The sequence below is a fragment of the Urocitellus parryii genome, chromosome 1, assembly GCF_045843805.1.
Source record: "Urocitellus parryii isolate mUroPar1 chromosome 1, mUroPar1.hap1, whole genome shotgun sequence".
Lineage (NCBI taxonomy): Eukaryota > Metazoa > Chordata > Mammalia > Rodentia > Sciuridae > Urocitellus > Urocitellus parryii.
Window position 1 is genome coordinate 186,014,495 of NC_135531.1, and position 20,570 is coordinate 186,035,064.

The 20,570-nt window shown below is 36.4% G+C and overlaps 1 protein-coding gene across 3 annotated transcripts in view; it reads left to right on the forward strand.

Annotated features, from left to right (window-relative positions):
- Cntnap5 (contactin associated protein family member 5) overlaps positions 1-20,570 on the forward strand; it is a 771,818-nt gene that overhangs the window by 482,582 nt on the left and 268,666 nt on the right. For all 3 annotated transcript variants that reach the window (XM_077798231.1, XM_026402894.2, XM_026402896.2), the window contains exon 12: positions 11,406-11,525. In XM_077798231.1, the coding sequence (XP_077654357.1) occupies positions 11,406-11,525 (120 nt within the window). The remainder of the gene's footprint in view (positions 1-11,405; positions 11,526-20,570) is intronic.

Genomic DNA, 20,570 nt, shown 5'->3' on the forward strand with positions numbered 1-20,570 from the left:
GGGGCATGTGACTGTTGTGGGTCTGAGGATGCCCTCAGAAAGAGCATCACTACATTTGAAGCTGGGTGTTCTCCCTGAGGTTTAATTCATCCTGTGCCTCAACCCACTGAGAGCTCTGCTTCTATGCATCCAATGTGCTATATGACTATATATGAATATATCATTTTTTGCACTGTTTTCTTTTTCTTTCCTTTCTGTGTTTTGTTTTGTTTTAGATGCTGGGAGTGGAACCCAGGGCTTAGCACATACTAGGCGAGTTCTCTACCACTGAGCTCTACCCCTACCAATTTATATTTTAAATAGAACACATTATTAGGAATAAGTATTGTGCATTTTGTAGATTAATTTACTGCATTAGAGAAAGCCATGACGTGTAACAGAAATGTTAGACACAAATATCTCCATGTATATTCAAAAACTGTTCATGCTTTCTATCTTAAAAAAGATATACTGTGGTTTCTCACAAGAAAATGATTACAGATGTAGTTCTGGGTGGAGGTAAAGCTAGAGGCAGGCGGAGTCGTCTTTCTCATTCACCAGAGGTCATTTGCCTGGCTTGTTGCCCTAGTCAGACACCATGGCCAAAGTACAATAGACACCAGTCTTTGGTGCTGTGTATCCAGAGAACCAAAATCACCTTCTGAGACTTGACCCATATCCAACACTGTATCCTTTAACTTTTTTCCCAGATTTATTGAAATTATTATATGTAATACAAATTTCACCTACTTAAAATATATGATTTGGTGTTTTTGTTTTATTTTGTTTTTGATACTGGGATTGAACCCAGGGAACACTATACTACCCTTGACCTACATCACTAATAGTTTTTTGTTTGTTTGTTTTGTTTTTTGTTTTTATTGAGACAGGATCTTGCTAAGTTGCATGGTTGGCCTCCAATTTGCAATCTTCCTTCCTCAACTTCCCAAGTAGTTGGGATTACAGGCATGTACCACCATACTGGGCTCCAATTCAGTGGTTTTAGTATGTTCACATAGTTATGAATCATCTCCATTATCTACTATTAAGACATGTCAGTGTCCCTGAAAGGAACATACACCTTCACTGTCATTTCTTATTCCTGATGCTTACCTCCCAACACCTACCTCTAATAGTCACTAATCTACTTTCAGTTTCTATAAACTTGCCTAATTTGGATATTTCATACCTGTGAAATCATGCACTTTGTGGCTTTTGGACTGGTTTCTTTTGCTCAGCATAATGTTTTTGAAATTTATCCATGTAGTCACATGGATCATTAGTTCATCCCTTTTCATTGCTTAATATCAGTCCTGCTGGGAGTAGTGGTGCATGCCTATAATCCCAGAGGCTCAGGAGGCTGAGGCATATAAGGTAGCAAGTTTAAACCTTGCCTCAGCAACTTAGAGAGGCCCTAAGCAACTCAGCAAGCCACTGTCTCCATATTATATATAAATACACATATGTATATATATATATATATATACACACATACATATATATAATATGTAATATTCATAATTTTATATATATATATATGGCTGAGACTATGGCCTAGTGGTTAAGTGCTGCTGAGTTCAAACCCCAGAACCTCCCCAAAAATAATCCAATCATATGAATTATTCTATGTGATTTAATTTTGTTTATCCACTCATCAGTTGATGGGCTTTTGAGATTTTCCCACTTATTCACTATTCTGAATAGATAGCACTACATTGAACATTCACAGATTAAGATTTTATGGAGATGTATGTTTTTATTTCTTTTAAGTATATACCTACAAGTGAAATCGGTGGGTTACACCCCCATTTCTTTTTCTGATTTTTTTTTTTTTGCAATAAATTGTTAACAAAAAAACTTTTGGAGATTTTGTGAACCTTTATTGAGTTTTTCCAATGATAGCATTTTGCACATCTGTCATATGTTATTACAAATGGAATTGACATGTTTATAATATACAGAGATGAATCAAATTTTACCATTTATACATGCACTCAATTGTGATGTTGTCTGTGTGTGTGTGTGTGTGTGTGTGTGTGTGTGTGTGTGTCTTTAGTTCGCTGCAGTTTTATACAATGTGTGGATTTAAATAATCATTACAATAAAGGAATGGAAGGTCTCATCACAAGAATCCTTCCTATTATCCTTTATAGCCACACCTACCTTCTCTCTTCCTCCATTCTTAACCTCTGGTAGCCACTAATCTAGTTTTCATTTTCACTAACCTCCTTTAAGTAATGAAACTGTTGCAGAACCTGTGTCTATTTTCAGCCTGTACCAGCTATCTGCAGCCTGGGACATCAAAAGATCTATTTTCTAATTTAATCCCCTGACACATTTTTTGAACTAATTTCAGCAATCCCATTAGTTTTAACATATTTTTCCCGTTCTTCACTGAAACAAGGCCAAGGCAAAGTCCCACAAAACCACTGCACAAGGGGTTTGATAAACTTAATTAAATAAATGGCTGCTAAATGCAAAATGCTTCACAAGCATTTACTTAATTACTAGAATTAATTTGATCTTATTTATGTCTGTAGGCTGTGTATGTAGATCTGTAACTAATTGCAATCATGTGGCAAATATTATATTACTGAGGACACAGGGAGCAAGGAAAGAAATAGGAATGAAACATTTTTAAGGCCTTAAAAATATGAACTGAGATAAGTTTCCTGTCTGTTTCTATAGTTTTACAATAGGAATATAAATGGCACAGCAGAAAAGCTACAGTTCTGACCTTGGTACTTGAAAAGGTGAGGTCTAAATAAAACTATTTTGCTGTCTGAATACTATCATTATCTTTAATGAGTGTGAGCATCACAAGGACATTTCAAATTGTACCTTAGGCAATAAATTAGCTGCCAGAACTATATTCAGACTATTTTCCTCAAATATGAAAACACTGATCCATCTGCTTTGTCCAGCTACATTATACATCTGTTCCCATTAATATAAAAATCTATTCTAAAGAGTCTTGATATGTCCACCATTGTCCTTTCACTGAGGAGCTCATAGCGTTGAATGTACTCCTAATATTAGACCTTCAAATGACAGTAGGTTTATTAGTTGCTGTTTTTAAAAGAGACAAATCTTGCCACTGAAAAATTTATTTTGTTTTTCCCTCATCTCCCATCCTCACTACAGAAAATGTGATGGCTCTTCTGTAGACAACCTCCAGTGCTAAATGAGAAGTTATAGAAAACACATCAAGTCGTTTTTATAGGCAGTTGATGGAAATTTATTCAACTTGGGCTGTAAGTGCAGAGATCAACAACATTGCCACAGAATCTTTTAGTTTTGCTCATTTCAGCTTTTAGCAATAATGGGGATACTCAACTAATTTTCATTAAATGTTTCCCTTTTTGATTGAAAGAAAAAGATCTCTGCATTCTAGGAATTCATGGTCTTCCAGGGAAGACCAAAAAACGGAATTCAAGGATTACTATAGACAGTGATGGAGACAGACAGGAGGACTGCCTAATTCAGACGAAGAATGCAGAGGAAGGAACCCTAGAATTTAGTTTTAAAGAACATGCATTTCATGCACCATTGCACTGCATCTTTTCAGAGCTTAAACTGTTCTTTGAAAAGAAGGATCCATCCTACATCCACCTGGTAGAGGCTGAGCTCAGTGCTTCAGCATTTGCCCACTTTGTGTGAAATCCTGGATTCCACATCCACATAGTGAATACTAACTCGGCAATACAAAATGGGAAACTTCCCATTTTGTCCATCTGTGGTTTTATTTTATTTATGGTATATTATTTTTTATTCATAAGGTTTAGTTTTATAATTTTGTTTTCATTTTTTTTTTATTTTTAAATGTGAGTTTATCTGGATCTTATTTTATTACTTCTGGCTTTTGAATTATTACTATAAAATTTTTGAAACTTCTAGTTTATAAAGAAAATCAGTCAGTGGTCCTCTAGCACAAGCATATATTTTACTTTTTAATGTTTGATTCTTGTTTCATTTGTAATTTGATCCTAGCTTGCAGTATTAGGTGTGGATCCAATGTTCTTTTTCCTATGTGGCTTCCCAATTATCTCAACTTACTATACAGTTATATTTTTTCCTACTAATTTGAACTGTTACCTTTACCACCTACTAAATTTCATATTCACTTGGGTAATAATGTGTTACTCAAGCAGTGTAGGAAGAACAATTCCGTAAGCAAAAGAGCATGCTGTACTTCCTAGTAGATTGAATGTGGCTATTTACCTTCAGTTACTTCTAAAGTCACATATAACTAATAGTAAATGATTTTTTTAATGGCTTTGCTAGCTGATCACAGGGGCACCTTACCACTTATCACCTCTAAATCTGCAAATTTGGAAAAGGGGGATTTCAAATGAAATTTTTAAATGCACTTGTCCTGGAGGTAGCTAAAGTAGAAGGTAGTCCATCTGGGGGAGCTGCTGATTTGCTTGCACAATATTAAAACCATGCACCAGAACACAGACAATAATGTGTATGATGTGCAATACTCCCTCATGCCCAGTTCCAGCCTCACAAGCATAAAACAAATATGTGTACTTACTGCAATCCCTTCTACCTTCCAAATCTCATGTAAAATGTCCCTTGTGGAGCATGATATAAACTAAACTTATGCAGGGAAAGCATTGCTGAAAATGTAGCTCAAGCTTGGCTTAAGTTGGTACAACTCAATCTCCCCACAATGTTATAAACACAGAATGTCAAAAGAAGGCAAATATTCACATAGACACATACATACACAACACAACACAACACAACACAAAACAAAACAGGGAAAACAAAAAGCAGAGGGAATAAAAGAGAAAAATACTAAAGGTTGGGAAGTGAGTAGATGAACAGTGTCCAAGTAGCTGATCTAAAAAAGTCAAATCCTAATTTACAATAGTGAAATTCAAGAAACAAAAATTTCCATTGCAAAATTCCCCAAAGGCATAGGAACTGGAGATAGTAGCTACTTTTTACAAGTGGAGGTAATGGTGAGTTTTAATATAAGTCATTTAAATTTGTGTGACAGGTGGGTAGGTGACCAGTCCTTCTCCAAAAACTCTGGACACTTGGAGATTCTCTCCTCATCACTGAGAAAGAAGCCTGAAGGTTTTTTTTTTTTTTCTTTTGGGAGAAAACAGTCTCTGAAACTGGAAGAAAACAAATATAGTTGAAGTAGTCAGAAATACATTGGAAGAGGTGTACATATGACAACATTTATGCACAGAATGTTAAAACCTCCCAGTCTTCTCCATTCCAGTGATCTATTAACCAAATATGTGTCCTTTAAATGTTAAACTCTAATACAGCTGGGAGTAAAGTCTGAAGACACTAAGACAGGATTCCCAAGACCTCATCTAGCTAGATATATCTACATTAATGTCCTCAGGGGGCAAACCACAGGAGTTTGCTTATAATTCAAAATTGTTGTTGTAGAAACCACTATTAAATATGAGAAAATTATAAAAGACATCCTAACATCCCAGGAAGGAGTATTACAAGAAAGATAAGATAGAGAACAAAGCATAAGGCAAAACAAAGCAGGTAAACAAGTGCATACAGGTTGGAGTAAACAGCATGCACACAAAGAAGAAAATGTCAAGGAAAATATTATGTCTGAATATTCTCAGAGATCTGAAGGAAATCTGGCATCCATGAATGAAGAATCATCTGCTATTTTTTAAAAAAAAGACTATTCAAAAGGAATAGCACTCTAAAATTTTAAAATGCAACAATTGAAATGGGCAAAATCTGAATATGACCCAAGTGCTCTTCAATGGGCTCATGATTAAACAAAGTGGCATATATCCATTTTGTGCAATACTGCTCACAGAAACATACTGTTGAGACCCCAAGTGATTGGAATGGATCTCAAGGGAATTATACTAAATGAAAAAAACCCACCAATTTCAAGACAGAATATCATGCATGACAGTGAGGGATGTCCCAGAGAAATGGCTATGACTAGCTTGGGATCACCCCAAGCAATACTGCAGCACTCTCTTTATTTCCCTCTCTCCTTTGCTTTTTTCCTTTCCTCCCTTCCATCTTTTCTTCTGGGTGTGTTTGTCTCTATATTGAAATAAGGTGTATATAGTATCAGTTGTGTTTTGTGCATTATCACATTTTATTATTTATTTGTTGAAGATACTGAGCAATCATCCCCACATTCTAAATTTTAAAAATTACATCTTCATTATTATTACTCTTTTGCTTCACTGGGTATTTTAAAAAGATGATTTTCAAGTTCTATTAGGCTCACTCACTCTAGATTTAATTTTCCTTTGTTTCCTTGGTGGTCAACCAGTGCCCAAAACTACAGGAAAGTAAAATGGAATACTTTGAGAAAGAGAGAGAGAAATCACGCTCACATACATATTATTAAAATATATTATTATTCTATAATTCTTTTTATTATTATTTATTTTTGTAATCTCTTGCGCCTACTTAATAAATTAAACATTATCACAAGTATGTATGTGTAAGAATTAAAGATATTGTATAAATGGGGTTCAGGACTACCCATGGCTTCAAAAAGCTTTTGGGGAGTCTTGGAATATGTTTTCTACAGAAATGGCAAGTGGGCTATTGTATTCCTTTGCATTTTCTAGATTTCATTTTTCTCCAAACATTATCCTTTTGGATTGTTATGTTGCTCTCAAACATAGTTAATATAACAAAAACAGAATGTGATCTGTATTATTTCTATTTTTCATAACAAGAGTTCATTTATTAGCAAGTTTGAAAGGTGCCCAAAGGACTTAGATATATAGATGATATAGATACAAGGAAATGCATAAATTTAACAATTACAGTTATTACTATTTTTGATACTGTAATTCTTCTATTGAATTGATTCTTCTGTTATTTTGACATGAATCCAATTTTTGATATTTTTCTTGTTTTTTTTCAAGTAATATAAGGTGTTCCAACCATTTCCAGCTTCAAACATGGAGTCAGTAAAACTCTTGTAATATTTTAATGGGAAAATGCACTTAGAGACCTTTGTACAGTAGATTGTTTATAGCATTTTCAGTGATACAAATATGAAATGATGCTATGTTATTTAAAAATTAAATAATAAGTTCATGCTGATATTATAAACTCAAATTGAGAATTTTATGTGATTTTTGTACTACAGATTTTATCTAATAAAACCTTACTTTACAATCACAAGAACATAATTGTTAGCTTTTTCTTGATGTTTATACTAGTTTCATAATAAAATAACAATCCTTTTTAAAAAATCACATTATTCACTATTTCAAGACTTTTGTTATGCTTGTTTTTGTTTTTTGTTTTGATTTCCTAATAGAACAAACCCTACTTTATCCTACTTGTCAAATTACTGTGTAAATATCAAATGTTTTTAAGAATTTAAGTTCATAGTAATTCTAAAAATATTCTCCTTCGTCACTTTTAGAAAATGCTAGGTAAACACTTTAGTGTTTTGAAACTGATGAATTAAAGGAAAACATCAGATATTTATCTTGCTTTTCCCATACAATCTTATTGTTAAGGGAAATCAAATCAGAGATGATTGACATTTGAGATTTATAAAGTATCTCCACTAACAAATCAGGAAGAAGTGTGTGTTAGTTTTTTGACATCATAAAAAATTGAAGATAATGACCTTACAAAGACAAAAGATTTATTTCGGTTTATAATTTTGGAGGATTCAGTCCATGGTTGGTTGATCCCTTTGCTTTGCACCTGTAGCTAAGCAGCGTATCATGGTAGGAACTTATATAGGAGTAAAATTTCTCTCTTCGTGACCAGGAAGAAAAGGAGAGAAAGAGGAAATAGCTAGGACACCCCAATCTCTTTTAATGACATGTCCTCAATTACCTAAAGACCTTCCACTAGGCCCCACCTCCTAATAGCACCATCTGAAGATCAAGGTACCATAGACCTTTGAGGGATATTCTGGATCCAAAGTAGAACACAGTGATAGACTTAGTGTAACCACTTGCCAGCTAGTTGTCTTTGGGCAAAGTACTTATATTTTATGAGCTCATGTATAGTGTATATGTAGAAATGCTCATTACTAGGCTTTGCCCTTAGAAATCACCTGGTAACTGAGCCAAAGTTTAAGGAACTAGTGTTCAAAGAATAGTAGGCTACATGAGGGGATAAAAGATATCCAAATCCCAACGTTTGTCACACTCTAGTGTGATTCTGCCCCATGAAGTCAAACAAAGATTTAATCAAGACCTATCCTATAGTTGCAATTCTTTCAGACCCTTGAGATCAGTTCTTTGGAGTTTGACTGGCTCAGTTACTTGTTTTGGAAGCTGAGACATCATCAAACATCATGCCATCAGAGGTCTGGCAAGCACTTTCCCTCTTGCTGCTCTGGGAGTCTTTATTATGTAAACCTAGGTGCTAGAATATGAAAGACCACATGGGAAAGAACTGAAATTCCCATTTACTACAAAAACCTTCTCTGCCTCCGCAGCTGACCAATGTTAGCCCTCACAGGTGATCTGAGTCTGGGCAAGAATAAACCAGCTAAGCCCAGCCTCAGTGGCTGACCTGCAGAATCTTGGAATGGTTGTTTTAACTGAAAATCTGAGTGGCTTATTTTGTATATGTCTTTGTTTTTATGAAAAAATAGAAAACTGAAACATGGAGAATATAGATGACCGAACATAAGTCAAATGGCACTGATTGCTAAAGCTGATATCAGGTTCATTTATTTCTCTCTGTGCTCTTCTTATGTATCTGGATTTTGTGATTAATAAAGAAGAAAATACTCAATCTCAACACCACTTGAAAGATTTTCTAGTTAATTTGTTTTTATTTTCTTTCAGTGATTAAGAAGGGACTATTATTTTTTTTCTTCTGTTACTTATACTTTTGTTTGTAATCATTTGAAATACTTTAATGGTTTCAAAATTAAAAATACAAAACATCCAGGAAAATCTTGTTTCTTTCCTTCTCCCTATTACCTTACTTTCTCTCTCCCCCAATAGATATCTGTTTATATTAATTTTTATATGTATATTTTGGGATACATTTTATATAATTGTTAGAAAATTTAGAATTAAATTTGTGATATATGTTATATATGTGTGTATATATGTGTGTGTGTGTGTGTGTGTGTGTGTGTGTAAAATATGAAGAGAGAGGAGAGAAAGAAAAACAAGGGAGTTAAGGGTTACTGGTTTTGTGTAACAAGTCTCTTGAATAGTAATGGAACTGAAAAAATAGCTAAAGAACTTATCAAAAGAAAAAGCAGTAACATGAAATGAGGGCTATTAATTATAGTTCATATTAATCAAGTAACTTCTATGTGCCATACATAAATTATCACTTTGAATACTTACTAGGACCTTATAAAGTAGACTCTTTTTGGACCTACAGGTAAATGATAAAATCAATGCTCTGAGAGTTGATTAGCTATCTCTTGTAATAAATCATGGCAAATCTTAGCTTGTGGAAACAACAGGTATTATCATCTCCTAGTTCCTTTGGTTTTGTGTGCCTTTTGGAGGGTGGTTCTGGCCGTCTTTCATGCAACTGCAATCAAGATGTTAGTTGAGGTTGTTGTCACTTCAAGCTTTGACTCTGGATCTGCTTCAGTGCTCACTCTCATGGCATATCACAGCAATTTCAGAGCTTGCTCATGTAGGCCACGTCACAGGGCTTCCCCATGACAAGGCATTTGGCTTCTACCATCAGGAGTGATACAGGAGCAACCAACATGGCAGCCACTGTCTTTTTACAATCTATTCTTGGAAATGACATCTATCATTCCTGTCATATTCTGTTTAGTACAACAAGTCAATAAGTCCAGCTCACTCAGGGGGAAAAGATGGATTTTTGAACAGGATATGAACACCAGGAAGCATCCATCACAGGAGTCACATTAGGAGGTATCTAGCACAGGTGAAGCTATTTAAGCTATCACAGACAGGAAGCGGTAGTCCTACACTGAGAAACTGCCCAGTCTAACATGCATGTTCTTAACCATTATGCAAGCACCCACATGCTTCATGGGTGACATTTTATCTTTCATGGGACAATAGTCATTCCTTGCATGTGGCTCTCTCTGTGGGAATGTGAGGGTATTTATGGCAAGGTCACACACATACAAGTTGGCTTTCACTTGTGTAACACATTCACGCACAGGGGTTAGCAAATACAAATGAGCTATAGGTGACGTTCACTATGTAGGGCACAAATGACAACGCTCTCATTTACCTCCTGCTTCAGGAAATGTGCAGGAATACAAGAGAAATTTCCATGAATATAAGTATAACCTTGAATTCACTTTAATTTATAAAAAGTCAAACCCTCTCAGGCTTTAGAATTTTACTGGTAATGAATTATTTGAGACACCCCTCACACTCGATCATGACAAACTGCAGCTTCATATTTCTGGGATGGGGCATTAGTCACAAGGGGCAGGAGCTGGCTAAGGTGAGCAGTTTGTACCACATCTTGGAGGCTGTGAGGAGCTACTGAAGTATTTTAAGCATGGTTGGGTGACACAATTGGATGTGTACCTGCTGCTCTGAACTACCACATTTTGTCTGAACCATCAGATGACATTTTATTTTCTCATGCATGAGACACCAGATGATGCCTCTTTACACTCCTCCAAATTCATGCATGTTGTTTAGTGAAATTTATGATTCTCTAAAGAACGGATAGATCAGTCAAAACCTTCTATTTGCGGATAACTGTGCCTGTCCTTATCCAAGCACCAAAAACATCCGTGGCTGCAAACAGCAGGGCTTTGAGTTTTCTGGGGCACAGATTGATTGCCTAATCTATGGTTTTGTCCTTTGATGGTAACCTCATCTGTTGACAAGAGTCAGGAAGTTAGTGCCAGTTCGGTCAAAATGGACTGAATGTGGTTTTTCAACTACTCTGTCAGTTACTGTGCGGAGCTCTGGATATTTAGACATTAGACAGTAATTTTGTACATCATTAGTAAAGACAGATGACTGCATATATGCATTTTATTTTTCTTTAATTCATGAATCAAACATTTATTGAACCAGCACTGTGATGCTGGAACACAGTGTAAAATAACACATGGCTACTACTTGTACACATTTGGTATCCCATAGCACGATGGGAGCCAGAATACTCTATGGGTGATTTTAGCTTAATATACTGTGGGGGCATTCGAGAAGGATATATAAATCATCAAAGAGGAGGGGCATATAAGAGGTAAGGGCAGAATAAGGAGGGGTATACCCTGTGAGCTGAGTTTGGAAGAATGGAAGAATGGATGAGTTAAGATAAATGGAGGACAGGACTCTATCAAGTGTTGGAAGGATAGTTTTTAAAGGCATGGGGGACCAGCCGAGGCTATAAAAGAAGAGAAAGAAGGAATCATGCCAAGTACATACAATAGGAGGTACTGAACCTACATGGGGAAATGCAGGGCCAAGCAAACTTCCCTGTCTCTTGCTTTTCTGTCATTTCAGCCATCTACGAGAAATCCTGTGAGGTTTATAGGCACCAAGGGCACATGGCTGGATTCTTCTACATCGACTCTGATGGCAGTGGGCCCCTGGGACCTCTCCAAGTGTACTGCAACATCACTGGTAAGAGTGCAGAGTTTCTACTCAAGCATAAACTAGCCATTGGATGGTACAAAGCAATGGGGAATCACTGGAAGGAGCCTCTTATGTGGATAGAAACACAGAGAACCAACTTCTTTTGGGGTAAATTGTTTTGGTAAAGATAGGAATTATCAGCAAGGTTATTTTCAAAAGAGAGTGAGAGGAGAAAATCTGTTAATGGTCTTCATAATGTTTCACTGAATTGAGAATTAATTACCAAGTGTTTTCTGTCAAGCTTGCCAAGGACATGATCTCTCTTAAACTCTGAAAATAGAAAGAAAAGGAAAATAAACAAAAAACAAAATTTAAAGATCAGTGGGAAGCCCTGATTCAATAATTAGGAAACCTTCATTTGTATATGCACCTGAGGACTGTGTATCTGGGTGAATCTTAATATTCTCTCTGGGCTTCAGTGGTTCATCAGCAAAATGGGAATGATAGTTCCACCCCCTAGAGTTGTAAGGATTAAATGCAACCATGTGTAAGTGTATTGGAGAAGCAAGCCAGGCTGGTTATCCATTAGATGCCTAAAAAAATGGTGAGCTGTTTTTGTTCTTCCTAGAAATTTCATGATACCTTGAAACTTCTTTCTAAATAACAGAAGGACATAGAACAAGGCAATTAGTACATGGGTTTAGAAATGACATCTGATCACTAATTTTCTCTGAAATATAATTTCACAGTGCCAGACCTTGATTTAATCGTTAAATAAACATTCAACTACAGGAGCATTCCTACCATGTGGACTGTCATTAATCAGCAAATACACATTTTTTTGTTTCTCTTTCAAGTACTTCTCTTTAGAGATGCCAGCTGTATCATATAATTAAACAGGAAAGTAATAGGGGTTCATTGAGTCCTCATGCCCCAGGTTTCTCAGCAAAAAGGCAACCATATGTATGAAGCTCTTTCTGTAGCTAGACACTGTCCTGAACACTGAGGATATGCAAAGAAATAAGACACAGTGACTATGGTTCATCATCAGTAATAACTGGCAACATTTCCATGCAATCCTACAAGCAGAAATGCAAGCAAACCATTGCAAGAAATGACAAGTAAGAACACTTAGCTATTTAAGCAACTGCATCCAAAGGGCCAGAAATATTCTGCAGATCATGTTAGAGACCTGGAAATGGATGCAGTTTTATTGCATATTCAGAGTACTTCATCTTTCTAAAATGGATGTATGCTAGCTGTTTTTCAGTAGCCCTAAAACATAATTAGAAATTGTATTATTGTTTTCTTTTATGGTTGTGGTAACCTAGCTTGTTAGAAAACCTGGTACAGTACGAGGTTTCTCAGTGAATCTAGGATATTTTTAAAACATATGGAGTCTTGCTAAAAATGCAGGCTTCCCAGCCTCAGAAATTCTATTTCTATAAATGCAGTTTCTCTAAGTTTTCCAAACCATTCTAATGCAAATTCTCCTTGGTCTATATTTTACCAAAAAAGTAATTTGGCTGCAGAATTGAGCAAAGAACATAAATACCTCCTACTGAGAGACCAAGTATGATGTGAAATAGTAGAATTGGTGGTGATGGCAATCATCTATTGAGCGTCAACTACCTTTGAGAACTAAATTGGGAGAGTACAAAGATTATACCTCTTTTTTCATATATGAATATATAACCAGTTTAACTCCACTTCATGTGCAACCACAAGAATGGGAAATTATACTCCATGTATGTATAACATGTCAAAATACATTTTACTGCCATGTATAACTAAAAAGAACAAATACAATTTTAAAAATATATATCTCTTTTAATCCTCACAATAAAGATCTGAGACAGATGCTCATTTTTTATATATTTATATATTTTTATATAGTCCTTAAATGGAAGGATAGAAAATATTAGAATTTCATGATATGCTCAAGGTAATAAGTTCTGCAATTTTGAGTCAAGAATTAGGAAAAAATTCATTTCACTGAAACTTACTTGGATATTTTGTATTGCATGTTTTGCTTAAATGGTATTTTTTAAAATAAAATACTCAGTGATAATAGTATGAAATTTGGGCCTAAAAGGAAAATATGAAGAAGATGTTAAAACCACCTAGAAGAAATAATCTAGACATTGCTATGTTATTATATTATTACAATTTGAAAGGAAACGTTTTCTATGAACACATATTTTCTACATGTATGTTATGAGCATACACAGATATAATAATCTTGAAGTTTCGTAAAGTCCATATGTAGGCTTTCATCCAATTGTATGGATGAAAAACTTGCTATTTGTGATCCTGAAGGATCAGAGACTTGAGTTGTGTCTAAAGGTGAGAGCTATGATGATCATGGGTTGTCATTTATTTTACATATGATTATTTTGGTCATATGAAGTGGCAAAATAATTAGGTTTTACTTTTTTTAGTTTTACTGATTTTATTTTTAAAATACATGACTGTGGGATGCATTACAATTCTTATGACACAAATAGAGTATGATTTTTCATATCTTTGTATATAAAATATGTTCACGCCAATTCATGCCTTTATACATGTACTTTTTTGCATTATAATTCTTATTACACATATATACCACAATTTTTCATATCTCTGTTTATATATATAAAGTATGTTGACACCAAATTTGAGTCTTCATACATGTACTTTGGATAATGATGTCCATCACATTCCACCGCCCTTGCTAATCCCCTGTCCCCTTCCTTTCCCTCCCACCCCTCTTCCCTACCTAGAATTTATCTCATGGGAAGATTAGGTTTTATTTTTTCATAAAGTATGTATAGAAATAAAAACAAGGCTGTGTTGAGGCTAAATTATCAATTATCATATTTTATTGGCAAACAATTTTCCAATGTACTAATGTAATGATGATTAAGTATGCATCTTTCTCTTTGTGAGTTTTAAATCTTCAATGCTCTTAAATGTGAGTGATTTATAACACTATGAAAAGTATGAAAAACTCATCCAGGAAAGACAGAAAGGGAGTAATGAAGACAGTGAAGGAGAAGGGAGAGAAGAAATGGAATACAGAGGTTCAGTCTGTCTTTAGCTCTGATTTTTGAAAACACAAAGCTACTCTTCTCTGCCCTTTCGGAGCAAGTGAAACAATAGTGTTACTGAACCAGACCCATTTTGTATTCCGTGCAAGATGCCATTCACTGAAATGATGAGTTTTACCAGAGTTTATTCATGAGGTGATCAAGCATGTCTTCCATCCATCTCCCTAAGGACAGGCTTAGGAGTATAAAGCAGGATGGTCTAAGACAAAGTGGAAGAAAATTGGAGGTTTGGAAAGGTGAAGTACTTAGTGATCTGTGCATACATAATCAAATTTCATGGCTCTTCATAGGATGCAGGTTGAGAAAATGGTGGTGTTAGCACACTCTGGAGGTGGAGTTTTCACTTTCTGAAATCAAAATCACCCAGCAGATATATATTTGCCCAGGCCCAAGTTAAGAGCATGTGGTTTCAACCATTTGGAACTAGACAAAAGGGGTCTGTAGGTCCCTGGAAAACAACATAGGCAACCGTTACCATCATGACCCATGCATCAGTGGTGTTATCTATAGCAAAGCTTTTGGAATCTAATAATATATTGCTTAGCTACATGACCTCTAAAATTAGTGATTTTAAAAGTCAACTCAAGGAAAGTACAATGTGTTAAATTTGGAGGGTTTATTTGAGTTTTTTTTCTCAGTCTCAGTTACATAAAGAACACAAAGAATGCTGGAGAAAGAAAACCTGGATTCTCCTTTCTATGCCCATCAGATGAGCGTTTATGGCTTCAGTGTCACATTTCTAAAATATGGATCTGTTGCCCAGTGTTCTTACAGCCCTTTCTCATTTAGAAATTTCTGAGATTATCTGTATAATTTTTTTCCTAAGGAGTCTACAGGTACTTTCAAATAGATGTCAAGTGGTTGAAGATGAGAAGCTTTCAGTGTGCAAGATAGCAAATGTGCTTCCCTCTTTATAAGGCACCCTAGGGAATGTTAGTTTCCTATTGCTATAGGCAAGGTGGTACGTAACCTGTGCTGAGAGATTGCAGTCTGTGCATCTAAACTACTCTCAGGGCAATTTTGGGGAGGTGAGATGCTCAAATGCTCCAATGGCAACTGCCACATTTGATGTAAAGTGTCATGATCTCTGCATGGGGAACATAAGCCTAATAACATTAGCAACATGATGGAGTGTTTAAGTTTACCAATGAAGGGACTAAAGTTAAACCTCTGTAAACTTTTGATAGTGTGCCTTCCCTGGAACCCTGTTCTAAGTTGCTTTGCCATGGGACTAGTGGATGGGAGAGGGAGGAGCCTCGGTTTTTGGATGGAGGACTATGTAAAGTGCTGAATGAAAAAGATAAAGAGCTATTGGCTATAGGAATACACACAGGACCTACTTTTTCAACATCTTTGTACATGACTTTATAATTCATTTCAGCTCAATATAATTTCACTCAAAATAAACTTGCACATTGCAGATACTATGCAAGGTGCCTCAGTTGTGAAAGCTTGTCTCCATTAGTTTCCTATAACTGCTGTTACACAACCACACCCTAGGCAGAACATAGAAATGAAGTATATTATCTCACAGCTCTAAAAGCTAGAAAACTAAAATCAGGGTGTTGGCAGGATCACATTTCCTTTGGAGCCTGAAGGATGAATCTTTTATCTCTTCCTCCTTTCTGGAAGAGGAGTCTGCCCCATCCCTGGCATCCCTTAGCTAGAACTAAGTCTCTGCCTCCCAGCGATAGCCATGCTGCCTCCAGATGACCTTGGCACGTGGCTTTCTTCATTTTTGTGTCTGTGGGTCTGTTTCTTTTCTTCCTATCATGGGTACCCTTCATATTGGATTGTGTCCAATTATACCTCGATGGAGTATGAGCTCATCTTAACTTGATTATATTTGTAGAAAATCTTTTCCCAAATAGGCCACATTCATGGGTTTTCAGGGCTAGGAATTCCATATATAATTTTGGCAGAAAATGTTTAACCATGACAATATCATTTCAGCCTTTTTTCACAGATTAGTAATGGAGATGCTACAGCAACAATTAAAGTATAAATAAGGACAGGGAAAGGATATATATAGTGTGTGTTGGGTACCTACAGGAAGGGTCCGTAACCTAGTCTGGAGTGCAGTGGAAGGGTTATTGGGCAGGTAAGTGGTACCTCTTAAGCCTGGGTGGGAAAGAGGGACTGACCAAGTGAAGCAATGAGAGAACACATTTTTGGGAAGAGAGAATGAATGGAAGGAACAAAGTGCAAGTGTCTCTGTGGTCTATACATTTGTGAGGGCCATCAATTCCCTGTGCTGAGTCACTGAGTAGAACTCTGAAAATCTTGTGAACAACTAGAAAAGAAAGGTTCGAAGTGTCTTGACCAGGGGTAAGCTAACTTTATTGAAGATGCATAATCTTCCCAGCAAGGCAGAAGACTTGAAAAGGAGAAATAATCCTATCATAGATGCTCCTTGAGCCTTCCAGACTACTTAGCTGGCTTTGAGGAAAAAGCAAACCAAATCCTGAGCACTAACAAGATATTCTCTTTGTGTCACGCACAGACTTAGAGTTGACATTTGCATTCCCATCTTAGGGACAGTGGATTTGCCTGATGGTTAGTTCAAATCAGGGAGTATTCACAAAGATACAAGCACATAAAAGGGATTATGGTGGTGGTGAGTTTTAAAGCTTATATCCCAGAACTTTAAAAGTAACAAATGGGTGGTTCCCACCACCAAGTCTGGACAATTGAGGGAAAGACGTGCTATCAGGCTAGAAAAGAAGGCATAGTGGAGAAGATGTTGCATGGGAGTGCTGTGACCTCTTGCTGGGAAGCAGCCAACTCAGTGGGAGTGACCATTCTGACTTCAATATTCCATTGCTCCTTCCAGTCACCTTCCTATTCTTTCTATTGACCAGACCCAACTAGAATCCAGAAGGTAAGAACCTTTGTTGATAGAATGTGTTTTATTCAGCCATCTTGGTCACAAAGAAAACTGGAGATGGGTAGAAACTGGATCTACTGGGGCAAATGGAATCTATCCATAGTAGTATGCTTAAAGTAGAATCCAAAGAAGTTTAGGAAAAATGATTATAGTTCATCAAAGATCAAGGTGGTTGATGTTGATGATAGGGGCCATGAGGGTAATCTACAAACTGTGCAAATAAATGAATTTTACAGATTTTTTCCAATAAATTTCAATCTGACCAACAAAGGGTCTCCATTTTTAAGTTAAATGGGGTTAAGTTTAAAATAAAAATAAGAAACATGCAAGGAATAAGAGACGTAGAAAGTGAACTATCCCCAGGAGTTGATTAAAAGTTAAAAATTAAACCAAGAGACAATTAGACAACTAAGAGAAACTGTGACATACTAAAATGTAATGTTTTGTCAAAAGGGGTAAATGGGCTCCATGTCACTATCTGGTGATAAAGGTCTGGACTGACTCAGACCATTTCAGGCAATGATGAAGGAGCTCCTGATCATCCTTGCCTGCATTAATCTGATTGGGCATGTAGGAAAGCATGCCTTTGAGACAACGAAGAGTCCAGAGAGGACTGAGAATTGTTTTACTGAAAGAAAATTCACATTAGGTGGGTTTTCAGGATAGGTGAGATGCCATCAGGAAATGAAGAAATCCTTGGGGTTTCGATTAATATGCAGAAAAAAAAAACAGAAGTGGAACAGAAAAGAGAGCATTGTATGTGATTGAAATTAGCAAACCCTTGAGTTCCTTGTAGAGGAAGCTTAGGTTGATGAGACAGAAGCATGAGGTTTCTCAGGCTACTTTCTTCCCTTGGTTTGAAGGATAATTTCATAGGTCATACTGACTGAGATTCAATCTTGGTTTATCCAGTCAAACATTATTCTGAATGTCTTGTGTGAAGGTATTTTTTTAATGAAGCTATCATTTAAATCATTTTATTCCTTTGAGTAAAGCAGTCTTCCCTCCATAAAGTGAGTCGACATCATGTAATCCATTGAAGGCTTTAATACAACACACACTGACTTGTTCTGAACATGAAGGGGTTTTGACGACATATATCTGGGTTCAAATTGCACCTCTTCCCAGAGTCTCCAGACTGCCAGTTTATCCTACAGATTTTAGACATACCAAGCCTCCATGATTCAATTCCTAGCAATCTTTGTCCCTATCCCCTTCTCGGTCTCAGTCATACACACAGACACACACACACACACACACACATACACACACACACACACACATGAAGCTAGTTCACCCAGGTTGTTCTGTTTCTCTGGAGAACCCTGAATAATTCAGTTAGGTACCCTCAAGCCCAAATGGATGAACATATTCAATTCTCCCCTTTCATCTTCTACAGATTTCCTCAATGAAACTGATCCCTCTGCCTAATAACCATCAATTTACTTGTGTGTTTCTATGGGATGATGATTTTTCTATTAGAAAATAACTAATAGGATATACTCTGATTTCAATGTGATGTGTTCATGGGTTGGAAGTTTGGTCCTCAGTGTAGTCATGTGAGTGGTGTTGGGAGTGCAAGAGGTGTGGCTTAGTGGAAGGTCCTTAGGTCGTCGGGGTGCTGTTGTTGAAAGGTCAGATTAAAAGAGTTCTCATGGGCATTTGCAGGTAAATGGATGGTGTTGGAGAAGATAATGCTAAGTGAAGTTAGCCAATCCCCCAAATAAAAAATGCTGAATGTTTTCTCTGATATAAGGAGGCTGACTCATAGTGGGGTAGGGAGGGGGAGCGTGGGAGGAATAGAAGAACTCTAGATAGGGCAGAGGGGTGGGAAGGGAGGGGAGGAGGCAGGGGGTTAGCAAGAATGGTGGAATGTGATGGACATCTTTATCCAAAGTACACATATGAAGACATGAATTGGTGTCAACATACTTATACAACCAGAGATATGAAAAATTGTGCTGTATACGTGTAATAAGAATTATAATGCATTCCACTATAATTTATTTTTTAAAAATCAATAAAAAATAAAATAAATTAGTTCTCATGGGACCCTACTTAGTTCTCATAAAACGGTTGTTATATAAGAGCAAGAGCAGCCCCCCCCACTGTCTTTCTGACTCCCTCTTGCACTCCTTCCTGCCCTCTAATGCTGTCTGCCAAGAGGTCTTTGCCAGGGATGGTGATATGTTATTTGAATTTTCATTCTCCAAAACTGTAAACTGAATACACCTTTCTTTCTACCCTACCCATCCTCAGGTATATTGTTATAACTGTAGACAATGCACTAATGCAGAGGGAGAGGAATCCTTGGATCTCCTGTTACACATACTCCAATGAGTCTAGTATAAATGAAATCACTGCTAAATTAAGACTTATTTCTAGCTTCTCTTTTTTGACTTTCTACTTTCCATAACTTATCCTAGATGCAAGCCCTTTCCTATTAAATCAATAATAGTTTGTAACTATGCAAACAGGCCTCAATGATTAGTCATTACCATTTGCATCCTCTTCTATAAGGTTAGGAGTAATTCTCCTAGTATTTCTAGTAATTCTCTTGCCTATTTCTCCCTGTCTTTTCACTGCTTCCCAGCATCTCCAAATGCCTTTGTTTCTTCAAACATTGCAAGGACAAACTATTTGGGACACACAATATAATTCATATTCTAGAGCAAAACATTCTAGCAATGTAACCTTGGACAGGCATTCAATGTTTCTGGGTCTTGGTTTCCTCATCAGTAAAATGATGATAATGAAAATGGCTGCCTTTCAAAATTAAAGTGAGAATTGGAATATATATGCAAAGTTCCTAGCCCCTGAGAGTAGCCATGAAACACGGTAGTACAATGTCCTGCATACTTAGTGGGTGGTACTGTCACCATGCTCATTATCGTCCTAGTATGGATGATATCTATATAGACATCCTAGCTATAGACAACAACCAAATCACTTTCTCAACAATAAAATCTTTATCCCTTCTATAGATGCCATGAGATTTCAGTGGCTCTAAAAATCTGGAGGGGGACATTTCTGGAAGGGACACTTTCAGTATGAATACAGCAGAATCAGAAGGATGAGGATTTCTAGCAAGGTTTTCTTTAGAACTCGACATTT